Genomic DNA, 27,831 nt, shown 5'->3' on the forward strand with positions numbered 1-27,831 from the left:
CAACTGAGACCCAGATTAGGAGATTTGCCTAGTAACACAGACGTCTACGGCAGTGCCAGGAATTGAATCCTGGACTTCTGGCATCCAGTTCTGTGCTTCAACTATAAAACCACCTTTCCAATATAGCCTAGATGATTAGAGAGAATTTAGGAATAATACCAAATTCTTCCATGAACAGATATAGAAATATTAGGCTCAAGAAACTGTTCATAAACTCAGGGACTCATTAGTTACTTTATAATTGTCAGTGATTTATGATTTGGTGGATGGAATATTGAGAAGCCAATAAAAGAAGACGCAGGCGCCTTTGATGCTAGCATAATCTGATGGCCGTTTGTAGGAATCATTCTGTTTTTACTTGGTTTTCCTTTAGTCAGAAAATAATCAATTGACTAACTCTATTCCCACAGGCAAATCAACAATAACATTTGGTTCACTGGTCTGTTCTTCTATTATGAAATTCTACCTGGATCCATGATAACATCTGCAACCATGGGATGTATTAAAGTGGAAATGTTTTACACTGTAGTCTCTTTATAAAGCTTCTTTTTAGAATATTCTTAGTGAAATAATGCTATGGAACTGACACTACCTCTGAATTACATTCTTTATATTAAACCCCATTATTACCTTCATGAATATAATCAGATGCTAGACTTTGAGAATAGTATCTAAAAGAACATGCAAACAATTCTATATTAGCTACATTACATAATTCATGAATACTGGTGAAACTTTTCACAAACTAGGCTTGACTTTTGAATTTGCAATGAAATTCCAAACTAGGGAGGTTTAACTGCAAACATTTGGCAGGCAGTAGGAATATACTTTACACTGAGACACTGTAGTGATTGGTGCTATTATCAGAACTTGGAGAGTCAGATAAAGCAGTGTTCCTGTAAAGTAAGGTAGGTGGAGTCAAAAGTGGAATGACCAGAAACATACTTGCTGTTATCCACAATAAGGAACAGGAGTCTCAAGGCCACTCTGAAAGTACGTTAGAGAGAGGCTTGGTTTTATCTGACGTGCTAGCCATTGTTCATTAGAGAGATTTTTGAAGCTTGTCTCTCTTTCAGATATAGTCTTGTTTCTTGATGTATCTTCTGAAAGTATCTACTGTGCTTTGTGTTTGAAGGTACAGTTACAGATTTTCTGATGTACCCAAAGATATAAACATGGTTATTGGAAGACAGGACTGAAATATTAGTGCCATTGAAAATAACCCATCACATATTTTTTCTAATGGTAAATTTGATAAATGATGTGCACCTCAAACATTCTGAATTTCTTTACTTTGTGAGGAAAATTACACTCTCATCATCTGCTGTAACAAAAGAGAAAAATAATAACATATTCAGCTCAGACAACGTGACAACCTGCAATGAAATGAAATGACTGCATTTGTTTTGAATAGATACAGATGAATGAAAATGGTCTATTTATTACAAAGCCACATTGTCTTTTTTAAACTATGTTTTGATTTTTTTTGGACTAGTAATTGTTCAATGGAGCTACTATTTGAATGTACATGTGTGAGAAATTCAAAGACTGCTAAACAGATCAGTACAAATTTACATTGTGTTTATGTTGCTTACTCTTTGTTTTCCAAAATGTTTCCAAACCATGTCTTGTTGTAGAGTGTGGCCCTGAATTAAATGAGCATGATTCATAATGCAATGTAGAGACTATTCATGACAATTTGGTATCAGATTAAGCTAAAGTATATGACTATTTTTGCTAGTTCAGTGTGTCCTCAAATACTATAAAACACAAATTAGTAAAGTTTTTTAACAGACCTTTCTTACCAAACATATTTGAAAACTTTAATTGCTTGAAGAAAGCTATGGAAGATAATGACCCAACATGCCAGGCAGGAAACTTTGTTTTGTTTTTACTAGAAATGGGCTTTACTGGATCTGGAAGTGGAGCCAAACTTATACAAAGTTTGTGGAGTTCAGATCTGGTTTTCTGGTATATCCTTCTGATGGAGATGATGATAGTCACCAAGATTGTATCCAGGTCTGAATTTCCTCAGTGTTCAAATGGTTTGGATTTGATGTTCCACTATGGGCCAATATTTACTTGTCTATATAACTTACTGTAGTATTCAGTGAGGAAAGTGGTTATATGGCAACTAATATGTGGCAGCATATTTGTTATTTCTAAGACTCTGGAGAGACAAGATAAGTGAGGTTATATCTTTTATTGGACCAACCTCTTCTGGTGAGAGAGACAAGCTTTCAAGCCACACAGAACTCTTCTTCAGGTCTGGGAAGGGAACAGAAGTTGGTCCAATAAAAGATAATACCTCACCCATCTTCTCTCTCTAATATCCTGGGACTGACATTGCTACAACTACACTGAATACAACAATGTAGGCTTCTGGGTGCATTCTTATGGAAGCCCCTGTTAATATGTAATGTAAGAACTAATGAATGGAAAATGTTACTAAAAAAATCATATGCTACTTTTGTAATAGTTTTAGTGTTCATTATATGGAAACATTAATCTCCAGGTTACCAGAATATAAAAGTATCAAGTCATTTATGACTGAAAGTTACCACCATTTGTTGATGATCCCTCCCTTAGTTTTTAATATGCAGGTGTCCATGTTTCTGCACATCATGATCATAATTCGTTAGCTGAGTGGAGAGGCCAAGGACTGAATGGGCATGGAGACTGGATTAACTGCTCAGCCCTCAGATGATCCCTTCAGAGTCAAGCTGAATTAAAGCAAACTGTAGGGAAGCTTGCATGATGTGCACTATGCATTCTGTACTTGTCACCAGCATCAACATCAATGAAATAAAAAGGGGAAATTCATTAAGAGGGAAAGGAATTGTTAAAAAAACCCAAACCAAATGAGACAGGCATCCAAAGCATATAGACTATTTGGACATTCCTTTCTGTGTCACCATTTTCTAATAGAGCTCATGTTATCTTTATTGAATATCCATGAGAAAATTGCAATAACATTATGATTTAACAGATCTTCCCTTAATATTTAAAACTGAAAACTGTGTTTATTTTTCAGAAATCCTCCCCCTACTTTGCTACACCCAGAAAAATGGTGCAGAGGATTCAACCACTTCATTTCACAGTGAGTTTTTCCTCCATTTAAAAACTGCTTACTCTACAAGGCCTTACAGTGTGACATGAAACCCTGAAAGCAGAATTTACTTGGTTCACACAGTTGTTTTGCTTGGTAAAAGGTTATAACACATATGATCATCTCATAAATTGAAGACTGCATATCATGTTTTGAAAACTGACCAGCTCAGTTTGATCTCTTCATGCAATTTGCTTAACAGCAGCTGTGGACTATACTAAGTTGACTAGCTTCTTGACTTGTGATGGACCCAGGATGAATTTATTAATACACTTGGTTTGCTTGATGGCTTAGAGGTAAAGTTTGGTGGTATAGGAGATCTAAATGTGGTAGCAACATATGGACTTGCCTTGCAGGGAAGGGTTTGCTGAAGTAAATTCTAGGCAATTAAAATCAAAATGAAAAAGGAGAGGAACAAAGCGGTTGTCCTAACCCCCTTCCATCCAACCTTGGATACCTCTAACAAACCAAAACCAGCAGAAAATATTAAGTTAGGGACTGATGTGTTATCTAGGTGCCACTCAGCTTCAGCATAGGATCCTCAATAAACCAAACTCATGTTTTGTTTGTTAGAACAAGTAAACTAAGAAATGCATAATTTATCTTTTATCATCAAATCTAAAACTCTTATAATAACTTCCATTAATAAGCAAATATATGATATAATAGAGGTCTATAAAATCATGATGGATGTGGAGAAAGTAAATAAGGAAGTGTTATTTACTCCTTCTCATAACACAAGAACTAGGGGTCACCAAATGAAATGAATAGGCAGTAGATTTAAAACAACCTGTGTAACTCCTTGCCAGAGGATTTTGTGAGGGCCAAGACTATAACATGATTCAAAAAAGAGCTAGATAAATTCATGGAGGATAGGTCCATCAGTGGCTATTAGCTGGGATGGGCAGGGATGGTGTCTCTAGCCTCTGTTTGCCAGAAGCTGGGAATGGGCGACAGGGAATGGATCACTTGATGATTACCTGTTCTGTTCATTCCCTCTGAAGCACCTGCATTGACCACTGTTGGAAGACAGGATACTGGGCTATTTGGGCCTTTTGTCTGACCAAGTATGGCCATACTTATGTTCTTATGTTCATCATATCTTAGGACTTCATTCTGCGCTAATATGCCCTTATGTTATCAGATCCTTATTGATTCAATGCTATTCAAGTTACTTAATGCTTTAAATCTCTTATTCCTGGTGCTTCAACTGAAACAACACTCCTCAGTTTTTGTTTTTTCCCCTTGGCTTTGAAAACCTGGCTAGGTCCATTCTGTACCTGTGCCTCAAATAATGTATCCAGAAATCTCTTGAACTAGCAGTGGTACGTGAACTGAGTCTGACACAGACTTTCTGAAGTTGGTCTTTTGGGGCAACTTCCCATTTTAGGAGGTTGAAGATTAAGGACTTGATCCAAAGCTGATTAAAGTCAATGGAAAGACTCCTATTGACTTCAGTGTTTTTTGGATCAGGCCATAAGGTAAGGCAAGATGCTGGCTGACCTACAGATGATATCTACTACTGCTGAAAACTAAAGGAGATTTTTTTTTTGCTGAAGTAGTAGAACTCTGTGCATTTGGAGCAGATAGACCCGACCTCTTTTTCTATGCTACATGTGCCTGGTTTAACTAGTAACTATGTAGTACATTGTGATCACTGATTAATTACAAAGGATAAAAATCTTCCAAGTCTGCAATGGATGATGGCTGGCTTTTCTTCCATATTGACAGAGAACCCCTAAAATGTGAAGCTTGAGGTGCTTGTGGCGGGCAGCCAATGTTTGGGAGAAAATCATCACCGATGGTCTAATATTCTGTTTGTGTTGTGTAGAGACAAGGCAGTTGGTAAATATGAGAACAAAATTCAACTATTTGATACATCCTGCTTCAGTGTTGTCCTCCACACGCTTCCTTCTTGGTGCCTTCATTCTTGGAAACCCTTTCAGAGCTTGGGAACAATACAATAAATTAAGCTTAACACTTCCTGACCTTTATTCAAACTTTTAATTAAATGTGAACACTGAAATCCAATAGGGTATAAATGACTCTATAGTAGGAGTCAAGGTTTGGTGGTTTATATATCCAGTGTAATACTTGTTTTTTCAGTTTTTTGATATCCTAAAATTATACGTTTGTAATCTGATCAATTTTAATTATTTGTTTCCCAACAGCTATTCTCCAAATTCGTTGAACCTGCTTTTTGTTTTTACAGTAACATACACAGTGAAGCAGTAAAGTGTACTAATAAGCAGTGTTTTAAGCATAAATGATATCTGAAGCAATACAACAATTGTAATAAATTTACCAGTTTTGTAGTTTCATGAAAGAGAACATTGGAATGGAATTTGCTGTGACATTGCCACATTTTGTTTACTGGTTTGCAATCTCCCATAAGAGGTGAAGTTACGAAACATTTTTACCCAGGGTTCAGTTTACATTAGTAAACCTTCATTTTTTTTATAATAAAAACATCAGACTATACAGCTGTGAACCTTTTAGCCATTACTGATAATTGGCTCATTTATATGCATTAGTTATGCATTTGTCAATGCATGACTCATGACAGCTTAGTTATGATAAATTAAAAGTAATGATTATATAAATTCCTTACTGCCTTTTGTCCATATGTTAGGACCTTGCCTGATATTTCTGTCACCCTTGTGATGAGTGGTTGGCTTTGTAGTAATTTCATTATCTACTTCTCTCCTGATGGCCAACATCATTTGCATAACAAGCTTATCTGGTTCAAGTTGTGGTCCAGACCTGTGTATTGACACAAAACGGAGCATGCTGCTTCAGCTAAGCATACCTTTGACTTAAGTTCTGTTGATACAGTGATTTCATCCTTGCCAACACTGGCAAATTTAGGCAATGTAGTTTCTTTTCCATATTTCTGTGCCTTGTTCAGAGTAATAGCGGTGCTCCAGATGTAATGCCAAAATGTTCTTCCTGTCCTGAGAGCCTTTTGTATTTTAAGTAGTCACTCACATATCACAATAATTTGTAAAACTTCCAAGCTGGAAGGTGTAGTGTTTTTCTCATCTAGCTTTTGAGCCGATTGTAGGCAATAAAGGTACATTACTTTTGTTAACATGAAATCCACAGAATGCTAGTACAACTTGAGTTAGTGATTGTGCTGTAAAATCCCAGTGGACACAAAGCACAGGTAGTTTTTACCTGGATGTACATAGGTGAGGTCAAAACTCTCTCCCTTCCCTCACCTAGTGTTGACCTTGACTAGCTACGTTGAGGTAAAAACTACAGCACCTTGTCTCCACTAGGATTTTGCAGTGATATAGCTAATGAGATAGTTAGCTTGCTGTAGAAACACACCTTGTTGGTGGTGAAGACATAGCCTTTATCAAGCCATCTCAGAAAACAGCAAAATGGCATGTCATTTCCTATAAGTAGGTTTGGAAGGATTAGATTTTTATTGGTAAAGTTGGTAAACATTGATTTCATTGCACACTCACAAACTGAAAATATATTCCCATCAATGATGATAAAAAATTACAGATAGGCAAAGTAAGAAAAATGCTGTGTGAGAGCTGTGGTTTGATTTAAGGATGTTTACTTTGTATATTTTGACATGTGATATGTTTTAATGGTTATAGAGCTTTAGCTTTTTGAATCTCAGCATCTACTGTCATTAAATAATTGCTGTCTGACCCCCTATAATTTCCTGCAACTGTGAAAATTTGATAAAAATTGGAAAAAAAAGCTTAGAAATAAATATCGATATCCATCAAAATAATAAAAATCGAATTCTACCAAGCCTATCTATAAAGTTACTTAAACAACTGCATCGATAGCCACCTTGATACGTACTAAAAATGATAGACTTTTACCTATGTTCATTCAGTTGAAATAAAATCTCAGGTTTGAAAAGTTCACTCCATCCTATGACTGTGAAAATTTATGAGGCTAAACTTCTGTTTTTGCAGCTGCAACATTAACGTATGTCCTCATATGATAACAATTTATGTCGAGCACCATTTACACGTGTGGTGTTTCTGAATTCATGCAGGAATGTTAATATGGTAAATGGTAAAATGAGTAAAGATACAAATTAGTTAAAAAGAGTTCAAGCACCACATATAATGTTGTCTCTGGAAGTGGCAAGAAGAGTTAATATGTTCTTGGAGCAGAAGGCTATAGTAACCTTTATTTACATTACATCAGAAAATGGTCATTTTAATTAAAATGAGCAACGTTATCTCCAGGGACAGGCACCTCCTTTTAAATTTATTTAGCCAACAATTAGCTATTATGGCTCCTGAAATTAATTTGTCTCTCTCAAGCTGCAGGGAATTAAATAATTAAGAAACTCAGGGAGTAGTAAGCTCAAAATGTAAAATTTCAAGATTTAGGGTCTCCAGCATTGAATACAATAATAAACACGTATATGATCAATGACTGATTGTAAAAACAATGGAAACCGGATTTCCTAACTTTTTTAATTTAGAGTTTTGTATTACGTTTTCATGTAAAACATGATTATAGCCATGCATCACAAGGTTGAATTTCAGACTGAAGAGTAATTTATATCTCCTAATTGATCATCTAGATCCTAAGGGCCCTATTTTGATCTCACTGATGTCTCATTTATGATCTCAGTTTTCTGGCTGTAGGTCACAAAAATGTGACACAGAGAAAGACCATATTACTGTATTTTCTCACTTGGGATGCGATGTACGTTTGACTTGAGAAACTTGTCAGTTACTCAGTGGGAGGGAAGAGAGCAGTGTTTGCAAATGTCAAAAAGAGAAGGAGATGCTAGAATTGGGGTAGCAGGACAAATGAGTAAATTACTCATGTTCTCCACTTCCCACTTTTCTGAAATCTTAGAAAATCTAGGTATAGAATAAGTTTAAAGTAGTCCATTTTTCACACACGGGAGCTGTTTTCAGGGTGAGGGGGAAAAAGAGTATTCAGTGAAGTTCACTGCCTTCAACTAACCAGAGAAGAGACGAGTTCTTTAATGAGAACTAAAAGATCTTTAAAGAGATCTAAAAACTTTTAGGGGTACCTTGTGTCCAATAGAGTATACCACTTAACACTAATGTTGATGCCACAGTAGTTTAAGAGTGCTGCTGATTCTCTTCGTGTTTCACTGGGCTTATCCTATTGCTTTTCTCAGCTGCCCATTGCCACAGAGTACCAAGAAGAGCGGGAGGAGGAAGATAGGCAATACTAGGAATACTGAGCAGGATGAGGGAGAGCATAGTGCCAGTCAGACAAAGGAAATGCAAGAATTGCCTGTGAAGTACCTGTTTCTTTCATGTCTTCCTTCTTTAAACTCCACTCTTCATTGCGCAACCTGCCAAAGAGTCTCCTGTCACACCCACCAAGATGTTCTTGCAGCTCAGCTCAAAGCCTAGTGGCTCACAATACTCTGACTACTTCCATCTTTTCCTTTATAGGAAAGAAAGCCTTAATTGCAGCTGCTCAAAGTCCCAGTGCTTCAGCTGCTGAGACCCCCTATGAGAACCAAGGTGCCACATGCTACTCTATGGTGCATCCATTCTTAAGGCTTGCTCTGGGAATGCATTAAGTGACTCTGAAGTGTTTTTAACATTGTGTTTTCACTAGAGAAGAAAGGTCTTAGGATAGTGCTAGACAGAGAGGGCTTAAGAGATGGTCAAGAGGTGGAAATCAGAGGAACACAAGGATGTGGTGAGAGATCAGCAATTTCAAATATCTCTATACCAGAAATCCTGATGATATTGGCTGTTCCTGAATTATTTCTCCAATATATTGGACACAGACATTTTCCATGAGCATTTCTACAATGAGTTATGTAGATTTTCTTTCCCCTCACCTCACACATATTTTTTCATTCACCAGAGAATACTGCAAGGAAAATCCCAGTTGTCTGATACCTCTTCAGGATGTCCAGACACTATTCCAGGAGATCCTTGTGTTTCAGGATCTACTATACCTGGCATTTCTTTTGGAGGATTCACCTGTGATTCTAATGCAACAGGGAGAACAGAAACTCTATATCTATTTCTCTTCCAGTAGCTCTATTTTCAGGGGAAGATTTAATCCTTTCAAGTCAACTTGTTCTATCTCCCATAGATAGGCTAGAGCATCACCAACATAGGATCCAGCTTTTGTGTATTATATATTTTTGCAGCACGAAAGAGAGAGAATTAACTAACAATGAAACAGTGATAGGACAAATAAAGGCCTAAAACTGAAAAGAAAATATAAACTAGATAATCGATCAGAACCTCCTCCCTGATAACTGCCCCTTTGCATTGTGCTGGCAGTGAAAGGAGACATCAATAATGCCTGTCTCTTACTGCTAGATCTCAAAGTCCTTTACAACGGAGGTAATTATTATTATCTTCATGTCACAGATGGGAAAACTGAGGCAAGGAGGGAGAAGTGACTTGCCTAAGGTCACCGAGCAGTTCAGTGAGAGAGCCAGTTATTGAACCTGTCTCCTGAATTGCAGTTTGGTGCTGTTACCACACTGCCTCCTACAGAGACTTGCCATGTGGCGCAGATCTGCATGCCATCCCTTCCAGCCCCTGATGTATACATCATGTTTGGTGTGTGGTTGTGGGAGAAGCATTGTTTCATAGATTCGTAGATACTAAGGTCAGAAGGCACCATTATGATCATCTAGTCTGACCTCCTGCACAACGCAGGCCACAGAATTTCACCCATCCACTCCTGTGAAAAACCTCTCACCTATGTCTGAGCTATTGAAGTTATAAATACTGACTATGTATCTGTACTTCAAATGTAGTTACACCTGGGTAACGCCCACTAGACAAGATGCTTTCAGTCTAAATAGCTGGTTGTAAAAGGATCTATTCAGGGTAATGGGCCATTAAAAATACTAGGCCTTAGGAAAGGCTTATCTCCCATCTGGTGAACCTTCCTGAGAATGCTACAGACAGCCTGTGAGTGATGGCTGCTATGACTACAAGGACATGTGACCAGGCCACATGATGCTGGACTCCATCTTGGGATGTCAGTATTTTTCCACAAACTGCTCTGGGAACCAAGCTTTGGGAACAAAAGGTTCCCACCATATGCAAAAGCTATACAAGTCAGGGAGTAACATCATCTGGGGTTCTTCACTTCCCACACAAGAAGAGTCCTGGAAACACGTGAGGAACAAAGACTGAACTGGGGGAAGGGCTGGGCCCAGGCTAAAGGGATTTCTAGCCTGTGTATAAAACACCTGGGGATGCCAAGCTGTAAAGCAAGTGCAGCTTGTCCCTTAAGAATCTGAAACCTGCTTGTATCATCTCTTAGGGTGAGAGACTGGATATGAATTAGCAGATTATCTAGTATATTAAACTTAGTTTGAGTTTTTTGTTTGATAGGCAATCTGCTTTGATCTGTTTGCTATCCCTTATAATGACTTAAAATCTATCTTTTGTAGTTAATAAACTTGTTTTTTGTTTAATCTAAACCAGTGAGCTTTGACTGGAGTGCTTCGGGAAAATCTCTGCTTGATTACCACAAGTGTGCATGGTCCTCTTCATATTGTGGGAGATGCAGACTGGGTGTTATATATGCTGGCCAGATTTGACCAGGGCAGGATGGTACTGCTGTGGGGTCCCAGGCTGGGAAGCTGGTGATTAGGGAGCCTGCGTGTAACTGCAGCTGGGTGTGGGACCTGTATGAATGCTGGTGAAAGTGCAGACTGGAGGGCTTTGCAGCTTTCACAGAAATACAGTGTGAGAGGGAGCCCAGGCTGGTGGGTCAGGGTACTAAGTGGTATCTCATTTCCAAGTGGCACCCTGGGGGGAACCCATCACACTCACCATTCAGCAAAGTCTATACTCAGAGGGGAGTAGCAAGTGGCCCATACAAAGGCCAAGTTAACCTGTGCTAGGCCCTGTGGGGTTGCAGGGCCTGTGTGCTGGGGAAGGGCTGAACACACCAGAGTAAAATATAGAGGGTTGGGATGGGTGATGGATGTGTGGGGGTAGGGGCTATCCCTTGTGTGACAGCTGGGGGTTAGGGGTGGGGCTGTGGCTTCTGGACATACAATTAAGCTCCAATGATTCTTAGCTGGCATAAGGGCCAAACTGGTCCCTTGCCAGCCTCAGTATGGGGAGGTTAGGAGATATAAAGGTGGCATAGCTCAGCCAGACCCAGGGATCAGGGACATTGACCTTGCTAAATCTTTTTCTTACAATACATTTGTTGTGTCGTGTGTAGAGATGATACGTATATTCCTAAGTGCCAAGTGGTTATGCTCTCTCTAGCTACATCTACATTTGTGCTGGGAGGTGTGATGACCAGACTGTGTAGACGTACACATGCTAACTCTCCTTGAGCTCGTGTGCTAAAAACAGCAGTGTAGCCAGGGTAGCATGGGCAGCAGCTCAGGAAGCTAGCTCAGGAGAAGGAGGTCCAGCTGGGTACATACTCAGGAGGCTAGCCCAGGCTGCTGCCTGTGATACAGTACACTGCTATTTTTAGTATGCTAGCTTGAGCAGAGCGAGTGCGGGTCTGTCTACACAAGCTGGGACTCTCACCTCCCAGCTGAGATGCAGATGTGCCCTGTGACTGGTGCTTGTGGGCTCAGGTGGCACCTTTGTTGGATTTCTTCCCACAGGACTTAGAATAAAAAGAGGCCTCATCTGTACTGCATGATGGGAAAAATCTCATTAAACACACGCTCTTCTGATGGAGAGGAGATATAAACCTCCTTTGTCTTCATTCCAGCTGCATCCGATTTTAGCAATTTATTGTCACATTTGGAATTTGTTTTCCTCGCTGCAACTCTAGCCCTTTATATGCTTCATCTGGCAGAAATCATCTGGGTGCCACAATGACCTGGCAAAAAGGGGAGCACATTGAGAGCTTACCAAGCTGAGGACAAAAGATACTTCTTGTAATATTAGGTCATCAATGACCTATTGGTTCTAGGGAAGAGAAATCTGAAAGCCAAATATGGCCGTGAGTGTCTGAGAGGAGACACTGTGCCTGAGGAAGGAAAAGGTGAGCTGTGACTTTATCCTGACTTCATCATCATATATTCAACAGGATTTTCAAAACCACATCCTGTTAGCCTAGCTCTGCTTCTGTTGAAGCCAGTGCTAAAATTCTCAATGGGAGCGGAGTTAGGCCAGCAATGAGTGTTCTGGAAAATGCCATCTGTTATTTTTAAATCCCTCACCCTTCAGAGTAATGTCCACCTGTGTGTGGCGAGCCAAAACCACATGAGATGTTCCATAGACATTTTTTTTCAAAGCTTGCAGATGTGGTCTCTTATGGTTACACCTTTCTTTATAATTTCACAGTAACCGAGCTTTTCTTAGCTTTCTAACATTTGTTGGTATTTAGATTACATGATGACCCGTGATAAAATCCAACTGAAAGAGGACTTAAGAAAATAGTTGTTGACATTCCAGTATTAGAATATTTCTCTCGTCATTAGGGAAGATTAATAATTTATGGTATTTGCTACCAAATGGCAGATCAATGCAGACATAAATGTGTTCTGTGCAATAAAATTTATATTATGCATGTGATAATTGACCATTGTGTCATAAATTCAATCCTTTATCTTGGTTTCTGATTGTAGCTAAAGGAAAAGTAAAATATGTTATTTCTCTTGGTGTGCTGGTTTGAGATACAAGACCTATTTAACCTATTACATACAGTCACAGAGTGTGCTTTTAGTGAAAGGGCATCGGTCTGCAGCTCTGTAAACAATAATGTCTGTATCGTCTGTGCCCTTTTGAATTAGGACTGAAACAGAAATGTTGTAGGTAAATCTGCCACCGTTTTCCCTTTATTTTTCAAAACAGGAGTAGCAGTGGGGGGATGGGCAGGAATAAGAACAGGAGGCAGGGAGGCCTCAGAGAAAGGAACACATCATCATTGGATCATTATTACAAATGTAATTCATGATGTGCCTGTTCCCCTCCACCTGTCTGCTGCATGTGACTAACCAGCATCTGCCAGAGAGCTCCATGGAAGACAGAGGCAGGGATGAGCAGTCAGAGGCAGGTGGTGTAGAGAGGGAACAAAGAATAGAAAATTAACCACTTAGCAACCTTCCAAAAGAGCTTATTTTTCACTCCCAGCTACTGGGAACCTGATGTTTGGTCTTCTTCAGTGTTGATAACAGGGAAGTATTAACTTAATCAGAATTCTTCTTACGAGTGTGATAGAGATGATAGTGCTGATTGTTAAAAATTTCTTTTTCCTGAAAGGGTTAAAATATCTTTGATGAGGCTTTGATATAATGGATCGTGCCAGTATGCTCCGTGCTATCCTTAGGCACTCATTGCCACTCAGTGTCTGTTCACTTTAAAAAATGAGTTTATATGGATTTAAAGCTGGTGAAAAATGCTGGATTGATGATACTAGTGAATGACATTCTTTGTTTCTCCACAGAGCAGGTCTGTAGAGTAGAACATGCTTCCCCACAGCAATCTGCCATTGCAACTCAGCCATTATTTATTATTTGTATTATTGTACCACCTACAGGCCTGGGTCCTCTTGTGGTAGGCACTGTACAAATATATAATGACAAGACAGCCCCTGCTCTGAAAAGTTTACTATCTCAGTGTAAGACGATAGACAACAGGTATGTACATCAAGCAGATGGGGAGAGCACAAGGAAACAATGAGATGAGACTGGTCAGCAGGAGAAACATTGGTTACAGCAAGTCACCTGGGGGTGAAAGAGAAGATTAATTTCAATGCCGTAAACAATCCTAAATCTCACCCTTGAGATGTGCCCTAAAGGAGCAAAATAATCCCAACTGTGTTGGTGGTTTTCGTGATGCACTGTATACATCTGGGCACTAGGAACTGGACTGAGCCCACCAACTCACTCCACATAGTCCACTGGAGAGCCCCCACTTTTGGTCACATTCTGTACTGACTTGAGTCAAATTCAAATTGACAATTTAAAAGTGAAAGGATCCACATCCGATTTAGTCATTCCCACTGAGATTATAACTGAGCTGAATAGAAACATGTAGCCATAAGCACTTCCATGTGAATTTTATTTTCTAAAATTGTTCCTTTTTTGATAAAATTCAGTAGAACCTGCTTTACGGTGAAGTAGCTTCACTATAATTTGCATGTGACCCTTAGTGGAAATGACCTAACTGGTGCAGGGCAACTGCATGAAAGCCCCCCTTTAATTTTCCATGCAAGAAAGGCGTCTATATTCTGTAAGAACCATACTTGTGTTTTTACAACATGCACATCTAATAGATGTGTATTTGCAGCCCGTATAAGATGTGCATGCAGTGAAAGATACAGTAGGGCTTGTACAGGATGCAGGAGCTCCAGAAAGGTTGGAAGAGGACATAGATGAAGCGTGCTTTGTCCTGCTACTGCTACTGTGGGATCCCAGACTCAAGAAACACTAGCTCCCATAGTTCCTTACAATCTAATTTACACATCATTATAAAGGGAGCTTAATTCCTTGGAATGCTGTCATAAATATAAAGGGAAGGGTAAACCCCTTTGAAATCCCTCCTGGGCAGGGGAAAGCTCCTCTCACCTGTAAAGGGTTAAGAAGCTAAAGGTAACCTCGCTGGCACCTGACCAAAATGACCAATGAGGAGACAAGATACTTTCAAAAGCTGGGAGGAGGGAGAGAAACAAAGGGTCTGTGTGTCTGTCTATATGCTGGTCTTTACCGGGGATAGACCAGGAATGGAGTCTTAGAACTTTTAGTAAGTAATCTAGCTAGGTATGTGTTAGATTATGATTTCTTTAAATGGCTGAGAAAAGAATTGTGCTGAATAGAATAACTATTTCTGTCTGTGTATCTTTTTTGTAACTTAAAGTTTTGCCTAGAGGGGTTCTCTATGTTTTTGAATCTAATTACCCTGTAAGATATCTACCATCCTGATTTTACAGGGGGGATTTCTTTATTTCTATTTACTTCTATTTTTATTAAAAGTCTTCTTGTAAGAAAACTGAATGCTTTTTCATTGTTCTCAGATCCAAGGGTTTGGGTCTGTGGTCACCTATGCAAATTGGTGAGGCTTTTTATCCAACATTTCCCAGGAAAGGGGGAGTGCAAGTGTTGGGAGGATTGTTCATTGTTCTTAAGATCCAAGGGTCTGGGTCTGTAGTCACCTAGGCAAATTGGTGAGGCTTTTTACCAAACCTTGTCCAGGAAGTGGGGTGCAAGGTTTTGGGAAGTATTTTGGGGGGAAGGACGCGTCCAAACAGCTCTTTCCCAGTAACCAGTATTAGTTTGGTGGTGGTAGCGGCCAGTCCAAGGACAACGGGTGGAATATTTTGTACCTTGGGGAAGTTTTGACCTAAGCTGGTAAAGATAAGCTTAGGAGGTTTTTCATGCAGGTCCCCACATCTGTACCCTAGAGTTCAGAGTGGGGGAGGAACCTTGACAAATGCTTTGACAAAACCCAGGACTTCACTTTTTGTTCATTGCGGGTTCATTTTCACTAGGAGTGAGATCCTTATAAGTGGTTTCCACTCTATTTTTTCTTAAATGGCAGCACAAATCCATAGAAACTAAAAGAGAAGAAAATGCTAAGTATCTAATGCAGTATCTTTGTGTGTGTGTGTGTGTGTGTGTGAGAGAGAGAGAGAGAGAGAGAAAGAACTGCAAATTTCTTGTAAGCACACACATGTAACTGATTCAAGTGCTTGGAAATGTTTGAACTGTCATATAGACCTGGCTTTGCTGATCTTGCCTTTTAGTGTTTTTCCACTCTACAAACAACAGGGGTTAGCCAAAGGCAGATTAACTGAGCATGATCATGCCTTGGATTTTATTAATTTTTCAGTTTTGTTTTGGGGTCTTAACCCTTTGATGTGTATTTTTAAGACTTTTTTTGACCATGCAGAGTTATTGAAACAATAAATATTAAAAATAAATCTTACCCTGAATCATCAAGGTATTGCCAAGTAGTACTGAGATGTAGTAGCTAATGTATTCAGCAATTGACAATGGGCAAACTTGTAAAGGTTTGCCACTGTCTTGGACTGGGGCATGGGTGGTCAGACCTGGCAGTTGGAGCGGTGTCGGTCAGAGTTGGGACCAGGACACAGGAGTCTGAGCTGAACAAGGCTTGAGAAAGGCTAGAAACAAGGCCGGCACAGGAGCAATCACACCTGCTGGTGTAAGCATTGAACAACATCTGGCCAAGTGCTACTGCTGGTCTTAAGAGCAGTTCTGGCTGTGCTGCTTGGTCAATCAGGAAATTTGGCCAATGAGGAATTTTGGCTACGGTTGGCTACTAGCTGACCCTGGGCCCAGATGCAGGCCCTCATTCGTGACAGGTTTGGCTGAAATTTATTCAGACTTTGGGTGCAGAACTATCTAAGCCTTGTTAGCTTGCAAATTAGGCTGAGACACTGGCCTTTCTTGCAACATTATGGCCCTTCTACCTCCAGTTCTGACTGGATCCAGAAAGTGCACTTTTTGAATCCCAGGAAAGTTTCTGTGTGAACTGGGGCATTTCTTATCACAGCTGGACAGGGTTGCCTATCCACAGGCATTTAGATATCACATTGATGGATGCAGTGTAAATGCCTGGATAGACAGACCCATAGCAGTGACTGACACTTTGGTGAGTGTAATGTGTATCTGTTATGACTTGCTGTGTGTGCACTGCATCTTCTCACAGGACAAGATATATTCTCTCTGCTGCAGATTCAGTTACAATTTTGTTTTCTGCTATACCTGCTACAGACATCTGCAACACAAAGACACCCTGTGATCTCTCATGGAAACCTTACTTTTGTTCCTGTTTTTGTCCACTTAATTTAAATAAAGGTCATTCTGCATTTTGTGTATCTAAAAACATAGTACCTTGGATTAAAATATTCTTGGAGGTATATTGTTTTGTCCATGAAATGCTGGAAATAAAATAAAGTATGCCTAAAAATATGTATGAGGTCTGGATCCGCTCACTTAATCAATTTTTTTAAAGAACAAATTAGTAGCTATGGAGGTTGTAATCACTCTGGTGAAAAAAAAAGAATTTCAAAAAGAAACACTAATGCTAGTCTAATCAGCTTTGGCTGGAATAATGAGGGGCATTAGTAATTGTTTTCTCTTTCTGAGTTTACAAAATATTCAGACCACCATTGGTGCTCTTATAAAATCTATTTCATTCCATTTATTCATTAGTAAATATTTGTTCATGACTGCTGATAAATAGTTCCCCCTTTCAGTCATCTGATTTGCCAGTTGCAAATGGCAGATTACATTGTTGAGACAGAGCAATTCCAACAATGTTATCGTCCGAGTGCAAGCAGCCAGTGAATTTTTAGAAGCTATCTTAGACAGGCCTATGTGTGGGTGTCTGCTCTTGTTCCCTGCTAATAAATGCTTCATCTTTGCCAGTAATTGTGGCAGAATGGAAATGGTGCTTAGGAGCCTGGCTGTGAGATTGCAGCAAATGACTGCAACCTATGTTTAATGTAGTGACACTAATGAATTCTGAGAATTAATTTTCAGCAAAGAAAGCATGATGGAAGATACTAGAATTTCAAATTAAGTAATGGATTGACTTTCGTCAAGGCCAACATGTACAGTGTTTGTTTCCTTTTCAACCCTACTTACTTACCCCTCTTTTTATTTTATAGGCACACATACCAAATCTGAACAACATTTTAGTGTATCTTATATGACACACATCTTGCAATGGATTTTTGAGCCAATTTGTACAATGAGAAGTAGAAGTCCCACAAGCTTGGACTTTCATGTATAAATTCCATGGGCCAAACAAATTTAATTAATTTGCAGGTGCAGTAGGCTTGGTGGTTTTAGTTGTAGTTACAGTACAGTTGATGTTGGACTGATCATGTTAATTAGACTAACTGTCCAAATTGGTCCTAGATGAGTATTCAAATAGGCACCTGAACATATTTTAGTTGAAGCCTTTTCTTACTTCAGAGAGCAGTTTCCTTAGTGATATGAACTTTTAAATATCTTTTTGATAATGCAACACACATTTTGATATGTTCTTGACAATAAGGCAGACAGGACTGTGGTTGGTCCATAGCTGCCTCTGAGCTACGGTCTTTTAAAAACGTATAAAAGAAAACACTTTGGGAAGTAGCTCATGAGAATGTTAGCAGAGCCAAACCATGCGAGCAGTGTGCGAGGATACAGGACTTCTGCTGTAGGGCATAAAGCCCAGGATTTTAATCAAGAAAGTGGTGCTAGGCCTTCTGTAGATGTTCATCTTTTAAATGTAAATGTCTCTGTATTTCAAAGGTATGTGCTCCTGCTTCTGCATACTTTTTCCTGACTTTGCCAGATTTCCCCCCAGGATTTCAATCCTTTTTAAATATTCTAATACAGTTTCCCTGCCTAAAAATAAGTTATGTGAACATATGGAGTTTGTACAGTCCAGTTTCCATTGTGAGTTGGAACACACACTGCTGAATGGCAGTAAACACAACAGGGACAGGGTAGATGATCTGCAGTCAGATCCGCACAAGCTCAAAGGTCTCTCATAAAGACCCTATGCAGGACTGGGGACTAAGGCAGAGAGATGAAGCCTAGTGTACCAGTCACAAACACTGGAAGTATCCCTACTAGTATATGTCCACTGGTTAGATAAGGAACTACTGTACTCAGTAGTTTACTCTTTATTTTTCCACATACTTTTTTCCTGTCTGACCATGCAACTCAGTGCAACCAATATACTGAGATCACCCTGTGGCTCCTGGCAGAGGTTGGGCCTATCATACAAGCTGAAGCTCAACAATCTCCAAGAGTTATATGTAGCACCACATGTGAAAGATGTCTATACCTCGCATAGGTGGTGCAAGATACAGTGAAGAACAATTCAATGTCTTCTTAGTAAGAAACTTCTCCTTTTCCTCCGGGACAGGATCTGCCAGCTGGCCTCAGCCCTTCATCACCTCCAGACTGATCAACTGTGTGTCATCAGTCTCTAGTGTGATGAGTTCATGAAGTTTCACCTCTAACTCAAGTGAAGTCCTAGATGGCCGCAGATTTGTTACAATATCCATGACTTTTGATATTTGGGAATTTTTGCTTGTCAGGAGAGAGTGGTAAACAGCTGAACAAATTTCTTTATAAGCTGCAGTGTGGAACAGTGAGGCTTCACAGAATACAGCAGTGAAACAAAGGGCCAGAGCAGAGGATAACTTTCATTTCCCTGTTGTTGTTGTTATATTAATATTATTCATCTAGTGCCCAAAGTATGTTAGGCACTTTCTATTTATTTAGTTAATTAGAGTTATTAAAATATTAACACGAAGGATACAATCTTAATCTTCAGGCACCTATGACAGGTTATGGAGACAATAACAACACTAAAATCTAACAACTGACCCCTCTCGTAAAAGTCAACCTCTCAGTAAAGAGTCCCTGAAAACTTCCAGCTACCATACAAGCTTCAAGCCACTCTCTCTACAAAACTTATGGATAAACAATAAAATAGGTCCCAGCTCAACTGCTTGCAGTCTAAATAGACAAAAAAGAGACAAAGGAGAGGGGAAGAGTGTTTAACATACACTAAAATTCTTGCTAAATACAGCCTCCAATAATGATTGTTCCCAGTCATGTCACATTATTTATGACCCTTTCTCCAGCAACTTGCCTACAATTTATCCCATGTCAAGTTGTTCCTTTTCTTCCTCACCATCCCTCTTTTACCTGCAGAAACTGAGTATTCTGTGAGGTAAGTCCTGTTGACTTTGGAGGGTGAGGACATGGTTCATGGGACAGTGAAGTGTGTCTTTGATCATCCGATGAAGTGAGCTGTAGCTCACGAAAGCTCATGCTCAAATAAATTGGTTAGTCTGTAAGGTGCCACAAGTACTCCTTTTCTTTTTTTGATCATACTGTTGCTGCTTTCACTGCAGTTCTAGGTTGCTTCCTCCGGGTGGAGGATTTTTATAGGTCAGCCTATGTGATGTGCTAGTGGTGACTCTGCCCTCCCCTGCTTATTAGGAGGCAAGAAGAAAGGCAGGCATTGGGGTCCTGGTGTCTCAGAGGGAATCTGGACCAAGGTGGGACCTTTGAACACAAAAGGTGAAATCCCAGCTCCATTAGCAAAACTCCCATTGACTTCAGTGGGCCTGGAATTTCACCCAAAATGATCATTTAAAAAATATTCTTTAAAGAGTGGAGTTGGTTTACAAAGATGGTGTGGTGTCTCCAAAATGTGTCTGTCATTTCTGACATTTCTACCATGAATTTCAGGACCCCATCTGGGAGAATTGGCTCCAGAGCTTTATACATTTTTCTGACTATTCTCTCCCCTATGGGAGCATCTAAATCCATAGAATAATAGAAATGTAGGGCTGTGTGGGACCTTGAGATTATCTTGTCTATCCCCCTGCACTGAGGCAGGACTAAGTATACCTAAGCCATCCCTGCCAGGTGTTTGTCTAAGCTGTTCTTAAAAACCTCCAATGACAGGGATTTCACAACCTCCCTTAGTAACTTATTCTGGTACTTAACTATCCTTATAAAGTTTTTCCTAATATCTAACCCAAATCTTCATTGCTGCAAGTTAATCTGATTAGTTCTTGTCCTTCCTTCAGTGGACATGGAGGACAATTGATCACCAGCCTCTTTATAACGGCTCTTAAGATATCTGAAGACTGTTACTATTTGTTACCCCTAAATCTTCTTTTCTCAAGATTAAACATGCCCAGTTTTCTGACTTTTTTTCTTAGGTCAGGTTGTCTAAACCTCTTTTCATTTTTGATGCTCTCTAGATTCTCCCCAATTTGTCCACATCTTTCTTAAAGTGTGGTGCCCAGAACTGGACACAGCATCTCAGCCAAGGTCTCATCAGTGCTAAGTAGAGTGGGACAATTAGCTCCTGTGTCTAACATTCCAGAATATTTGACTTTTCTGCAACTTCATCATATTGTTGGCTCATATTCAATTTCTGATCCACTATAACACCCAGATTCTTTTCTGCTGTACTACTATCTAGCCAGTTATACCTCATTTTGTCTTTGTTCATTTGATATTTTTCTTCCAAAGTATAGTGCTGTGCACTGATCTTTACTGAATTTCATCTTGTTGATTTCAGACTAATTCTCCAATTTGCCAAGGTCATTTTTAATTCTAATCCTGTCCTCCAAATTCCTTTCAACTGCTCCCAGCTTCGTGTTATCCCCACATTTTATACATACTCTCCATTCCAGTATCCAAGTCATTAATGAAAATGTTGAATAGCACTGGATTCAGGACTCAGGACAAACCCCCTGCAGGATCCCACTAAATACATCCTCCCAGTTTGACGGTGAACCATTGATACTTACACTTTCAGTCTGGTCTGTCAACCAGTTGTGCACTCGTATTATAGTAATTTCATCTAGACCACATTTCCGTAGTTTGCTTTGAGAATGTCATGTCAAAAGCCTTACTTAGATCAAGACATTGCACATCTAGTGCTTCCCCCGTATTCACTAGGCCAGTAGCCCTGCCAGAGAAGGAAATTAGGTTGGTCTAGCATGATTTGTTCTTGACAAATCCATGTAGGCTTTTACTTATTACCCTGTTATTCTCTAGGTGCTCACAAATTGATTGCTTAATAATTTGTTGCAATATCTTCCCCGGTATTGAATATAGGCTGACTGGAAATTCCTTCGGTAGTCTTTGTGCCCCTTTTAAAGATAGGCACTATATTTTCCCTTCTCCAGTCCTCTTGGATCTCACCTGTCCTCCATGAGGTCTCGGGGATAATCGCTAATGGTTTCCAGATTGCTTCAGCTAGTTTCTTAAATACCCTAGGATGAATTTTGTCAGGCCCTGCCAACTTGAATACATCTAACTTATCTAAATATTTTTAACCTGATAGTTCTCTATCCTGCCTTATGTTCTGTCCACCTTGTTGTTGTTAATAATAATTGTGTTAAGCATTGTGCTTTTTAATTGCATTAAAAATGGGAGAACAAAACAATGCCTCTAACTTCTATTTTTTACTATATTTTTGTGACATTTACCAGAATCCATGACAAAACCACAGTATAGTGTCGGTAATTTTATAATATACTACATGCAGTACCATGGACAGTTGGATGCTTCAGCCCTGGGCCATCCCTACATGTAAGACCATCTATCAGTGGCTCTAGGCCTAGTCAGCAGAGTTTCTGTAGACTTCCAGTGGTGTAACTCAGAGCAGAATTTGTCCTAGTGTCTGCAAGACAGTAAGATAAAAAGTTTCCATGCTATTAGTGCTTTTAACAGCACTTTAGCTATCCCATTTCTTGTGCAGACTTCACTCTAACCTGATTGCCTTAAAACAATTGGAATGTTGTCTTTGAACCTAGTATCGTCAAGGGTGGTAAACTTCAAATGAATTCAATATAAACTTTTCAGTACCAATTCCCCATGGTAGACATTTGAAATAAAGTTAGTCACTAGTTCTATTAAATAAGGAATATGAGACTTTGAATACCTGCTTGTTTTGTGTTTTTCTCTATTTTCATTATAATATTCGCTCTCCTTTTACACAACTCACACACACAAAAGAGAAGGGTATACATTTAAATGGAGATTGACATGCCCAATATTTTATATGTGAGTGCATTCACTTTTAAAAATCACGGATAAAAAACAAAAAACCCCAAAACAAACCAAAAAGGACTCAGAACATGTAAAAGACAAATGATTGATTTCTTTTCATGGCAGGACAGGAGTGGTATTTATAGCTCCGCAGTCAGAGGAATGGAGATAATGTAGGTTCTGTTGGTTTAGTTTGTCTATCAGGAAGCTCCAGTTCTAACAGATAGCAAAACTCCCCTGACCAATTGTAAAACTGACAGAACATTTTACAGGCTGTCTTTTCTGGACTAGATGAAGGTCAACGAGAAGGGCTGTGAAAATGGTCCCGATGAACCACAATTATTAAAATTATTTTGAAAGACAGATGTTGCAGGATTATTCTGGGAACCAGGCTTTAATGTTCTAGAAAATATTCAAGGTGAGGCTGAGCTTTAATAATTTGCTAGTGCATTTTGTAATAAACTAAAATGTATAATGTTCTAGATATAATTTTAAAGTCTGCGGATTGCTATTGGTAGAGTATTGAGCGCTATAAAAGGTATGAAAGTTTCATTGCACTTTTTGTGTAAAATGGTATCCTCTGCTTGACAAATTTTCTCATGTAAAGGAAAGACTTCTTTAAATGTATATTTAGTGTAATTGCTTCATGAAACATCGGTAAATATGAAGTGTAAAACATTTTAATTTTAAAGCATCTATTCAGACAGTCTCATCTTGCACTGGAGTCCAGTAGGAGTTCCCTGAAATGATAGATATATGCTAGGATTGCCATATATACTGTAATATAGTTTTTCCTTTGCTGATTCTCAAATGATCAAAAGGTTATAATCACAGTATAATTACTGAACTAAATAAAATTGAACAAACTAATACAAAAAGAAATTAAAGGACAGTTTTGAAAAAAATCTGATAGTTTAAATGCATTTCTCTATTTGGAGCATATTATTCCAGCTTTACTGTACTGGCACTGAATTATACTTCTTATCATGGCTTCCTAGATTTTAGATCTTTGACAGTATGCTATGATATTTATTAGTTAAGCATTATTCCATGTTAATTTCATAAGCTCTGTCTGTTTGCTCATTACGAGATCACCTGACCCTGTCAGCGATTGAACTTGCCCATCCTAGTTAGCATTTAAGTCTGAGTCATTTGTGTCTAGTCTGATCTATATTAAGTAGGTTTACTAATTTACCTGTCAAGGTTCTTATACTAATACCCATCACCATAGCATGTAAGAGCCCATTGAAAACATTCTTAGTTTATTAAAAACTTGGCATCAAATTGTTCTGAGCAGTGTTCACTTACTCATTTATTTTTTGGGCTAAATCCTGCAGTCCTCACTCAGTCAGAATTCCCATTGGATAATATGTAGGAAATTAATTACTCCAGGACTTTACTCTTTGTTCTCAGATGAAAACTACTTTGAATGGATACTTCAAACAAGACTATAGTAAAGCTGCAAACCTGTACTTTATGCTGTTTACTCTTTTTTAAAAGATTGACATATGTTTACTGGTCCAAGTTCTGCTCTGTTACACCAGTGTTATAAGTGTTAAGTAACTCCATTGAGTTAAGTAATGTTGTTCCAGATTTACTCCACTGTAAATGAAAAGTGAATATGGTCCTCTCATATAATTAATAATACCAATAAGTAGAAAAAGCAATCTGGTTTCTGTGACAGAACTGCCAGAGAATAAGTCAACAGTTTAATGTTCAAGTCCAATTAAATGATTTTGTTATCAAACAGCATGTACTGTATGTGTACTGCTATTGCTCTATTTCCGCAGGTGTCTTATTAAGGATTTTGAAAAGCGTCCTTCAGTCACCCACCTTTTAGAGCATCCATTTATTAGACAAGCCCATGGTAAGGATATGTCTCTGCAAAAACAGCTGGCTGATCTCATCCAAGCACAAGAACAGCTAGACTTTGTAGCCAAAATAAGGTACTGTGCATTGCATTATTCTGCAGCCTTCCTCTGACTAGTCCTGGAAGCACAATTTAAAATGCTTAATTTTCAGACATTTATTACTTCAGATGATCACCTACATGCATTAGCAATTTTATTTGTATTAAGTGCTGCATGCCATATGAATGGAGAAATAATCTTCCCACTTGTGCCTTTATAACTTATTTTATTCAACCATAACATGAAAACCACACTATCTTTCTCTGTCCCATTTGACTTTGTTTTTATATATATTCATTTAATGCATTTATCACTAGTACTGCTAATATAGGGATTTTTATTGAACAGTTAATAAGCTATTTACACTGTGTGGATAGAAATTCTGTTATGTTTTGGTAGCAGACCTGAAAGTATAAACATGAGCAGCAAAGTCACTATCAGAAAAGATTAAGAATTGAACATTTTAAAGTTGTTTGCAACTTGGTTAGCTATTACTAGTGAGCGGGGAAGCCCTTTAATACTTAATATGATTGTTTTGCCTGTGGATTAATAAGAACTATTATTTTTATACAGCCTAACACTTAATTTTTAAAATGTGGTGAAAAAGAGCAATGAATGTTCATCATCAGTAGAGGGTACTTTTTTCCAGCATCCTTTAAGGCTGACTAGAAGAAATTTCTCTTATTTTGGTTACTATCCAGAAGGTGGCAGGATTTCACTGTTTTGAAAGTGAATTTAAATGCAAATGAACACACCTTCCTATGCTCAGCAATCATTTTGTAATATAAAATTTGTCTAGTACTAGATAAGCTCAGGCCCATTGTTATAAACAAATACCCACTAATGTTGATGAAGAAAATTAAATGTCATGATTCATGACTCGTAAAAATGTATATACTTATATACTGTAAGAATCTGCTGATTAAAAAGGAAAAGCCTAAATGTACATGTACAAGTTAAAATACTGGAATAGCTAGAGGTTTCAAGGTGAATGTGTCTTCCCTATTTTTCTGCTGGTGGAATATTAATCCCTCATCTAGCCCAGGCTCACATCAGAACAGTTTCTGTATTATCTCGCCTCTGGACCAAACTGCCTCTGGGTAAATATGAATAGGGAGTGGTGGGGAGAGGCACAAGGAGCCTTCCCCAACCCAGTTATGCACCATGCAGAAGATCTAGACTCACCAGTGTCCTTCCCATGCTTGGAGGAGCTCAAAGACTGCTTCCTCCTTGCACCCCAAGAGTCTATACAGAGGGGATGAGGAAGAGTCAGGACCATGGCCATGGCCCTTTCTCCATGCCATCTCATAGAGCTAGCTGGGAGTGCTGCGGGGTGCAGGCTGCAATCACCCAAAAGTAAGATGCAGCATGTGAATTGCCCCTGTATGCCTGGGAGCTGGGGGAGGGATTGTGCCTGTTAGCCCATGTTTGTCCAGCATAATCTAACTCTCTGCCTGCCCTGCTACTGTCATAGGTACTTGGCTCCATGTTAAATCAGTTCTTCTCCATTATGATTAGTCAAGTAACCTAATCAGGAAGAAGAGGTGCATGAGGCTTTTTTTAAACAACTAACAAAATCATCCAAAGCACAGGAGTTAGTGGTGATGCGGGACTTCAACTACTTAGACATCTGTTGGGAAAATAACACAGCAGGGCACAGAAGTTCTTGGAATGTATTGGAGACAATTTTTGATTTCAGAAGGTGGAGAAAGCTACTAGAGGAGAGGCTGTTCTAGACTTGATTTTGACAAATAGGGAGGAACTGGTTGAGAATTTGAAAGTGGAAGGCAGCTTGGGTGAAAGTGATCATGAAAGGGTAGAGTTCAAGAAATGGTAGGAGGAAAAACAGCAAAATAAAGACAATGGATTTCAAGAAGGCAGACTTTAGCAAACTCAGGGAGTTGGTAGATAAGATCCCGTGGGAAGCAAGTCTAAGGGGAAAAACAATTGAAGACAGTTGGCAGTTTTTCAGAGAGATATTAAGGGCACAAGAGCAAACTATCCCACTGTGTAGGAAAGATAGGAAGTATGGCAGGAGACCACCCTGGCTTAACAAATGATCTAAAAATCAGAAAAGAGTCCTACAAAAAGTGGAAACTAGGTCAAATTACAAAGGATGAATATAAACAAATAACACAAGTCTAGCACACCCTCTCCACCCGGTTACCTTCTTTAATGCCAACCTGCTTACTGCAATCTGCCAATCTGTTTTGATGGACAGGTCTGGGTTCTTCTGGATCCCGCCACCTACTCAGCAGGGTGTATCTTCTTTATTTTTTCCTATGAATTTATTTGGTGGTGGCTCCACCCCCCTTGCTTCTTCTTGGCAGGGTCACCAGAGCAGCTTGGGAGGAAAATTCTAATCACAGGGTAATCCCATTTACTTGCCAGATAGTTGGAGACTTCCAAGAAATAACACAAACACGTACAATATATTCAACACAATAATTATATTAAACAGGAGACAAATATAACATAACAGGGTAAAACACTATTTTTAGGTTCACTGGTGCCCATGCTGCTAATACCTGTGACTTTCCCCAGTCACGTGACTTGATGTAGCAAATGTAAGATTAGTGTCCTGTTGGTACACATATTTTGTTGGGGACCTTGATGACCTATGACTACAAAATTCTTCTCTGCAGTGGTTTAGCAGTGTGGCTGACTGGGTTCAGTACAGCCCAAAGGACTCGCAAGTGGGAGAAGGTGGTAAATCCCTCCACAGGTTTAATATGCAGCAGGTTATAAAACCCCCAAACCCTTACTCCCTGGCTTGAGGACACAGTTCAGTGAGTAGGGGGTCCCGAAAACAAATTTCCTGACGGATTAAAAGATGGTGCACTCACAAACTCCATGAATGATCCTCAAGTTCAGAGATGACTCTGGATTCCTCAGCTGCTAAAGAGGGGCTGATTTCTGCTGGCAGGGATCCTCTTCAGGGCAGGCTGCTTCGGTCCCAGGATTTTCCCTCACCACAAAGGGGTGCAGGGCTCAAGGTGCAGATTACACAACTGTACTAAAATCCAAATTGTAGTCTTCTAGCCCAGCATCCAGACACACTCACAGCAGGCAGCAGCCCTGAACTAGCAGAAAGAGCAGAGCTGAGCATGTGATGACTGGTCTCACCTAGGGAGCTGGGGGGCTAATTCAGCCTGGCTGGGGAAGTTTCCCGGTAAAACTCTACAAACTGGGAATCATCAGTGGAGAAGGAAAAGCCCAGCTGAGGGATCTTGCTTTCAGGTCCCTAAGAAGACATGGTTCCTGCTCCAAAGAATTTACAACCTGATCCATTCCAAATACATTACATACAGAATTTGTTGCCA

The 27,831-nt window shown here is 39.3% G+C and overlaps 1 protein-coding gene across 1 annotated transcript in view; it reads left to right on the forward strand.

Annotated features, from left to right (window-relative positions):
- MYO3B (myosin IIIB) overlaps nt 1-27,831 on the forward strand; it is a 265,479-nt gene that overhangs the window by 63,823 nt on the left and 173,825 nt on the right. The window contains exons 7-8 of the mRNA XM_078854729.1: nt 3,035-3,100; nt 24,389-24,544. Coding sequence (XP_078710855.1) covers nt 3,035-3,100; nt 24,389-24,544 — 222 coding nt within the window. The remainder of the gene's footprint in view (nt 1-3,034; nt 3,101-24,388; nt 24,545-27,831) is intronic.

Source organism: Lepidochelys kempii, chromosome 11, assembly GCF_965140285.1.
Source record: "Lepidochelys kempii isolate rLepKem1 chromosome 11, rLepKem1.hap1, whole genome shotgun sequence".
NCBI classification, from domain to species: domain Eukaryota; kingdom Metazoa; phylum Chordata; order Testudines; family Cheloniidae; genus Lepidochelys; species Lepidochelys kempii.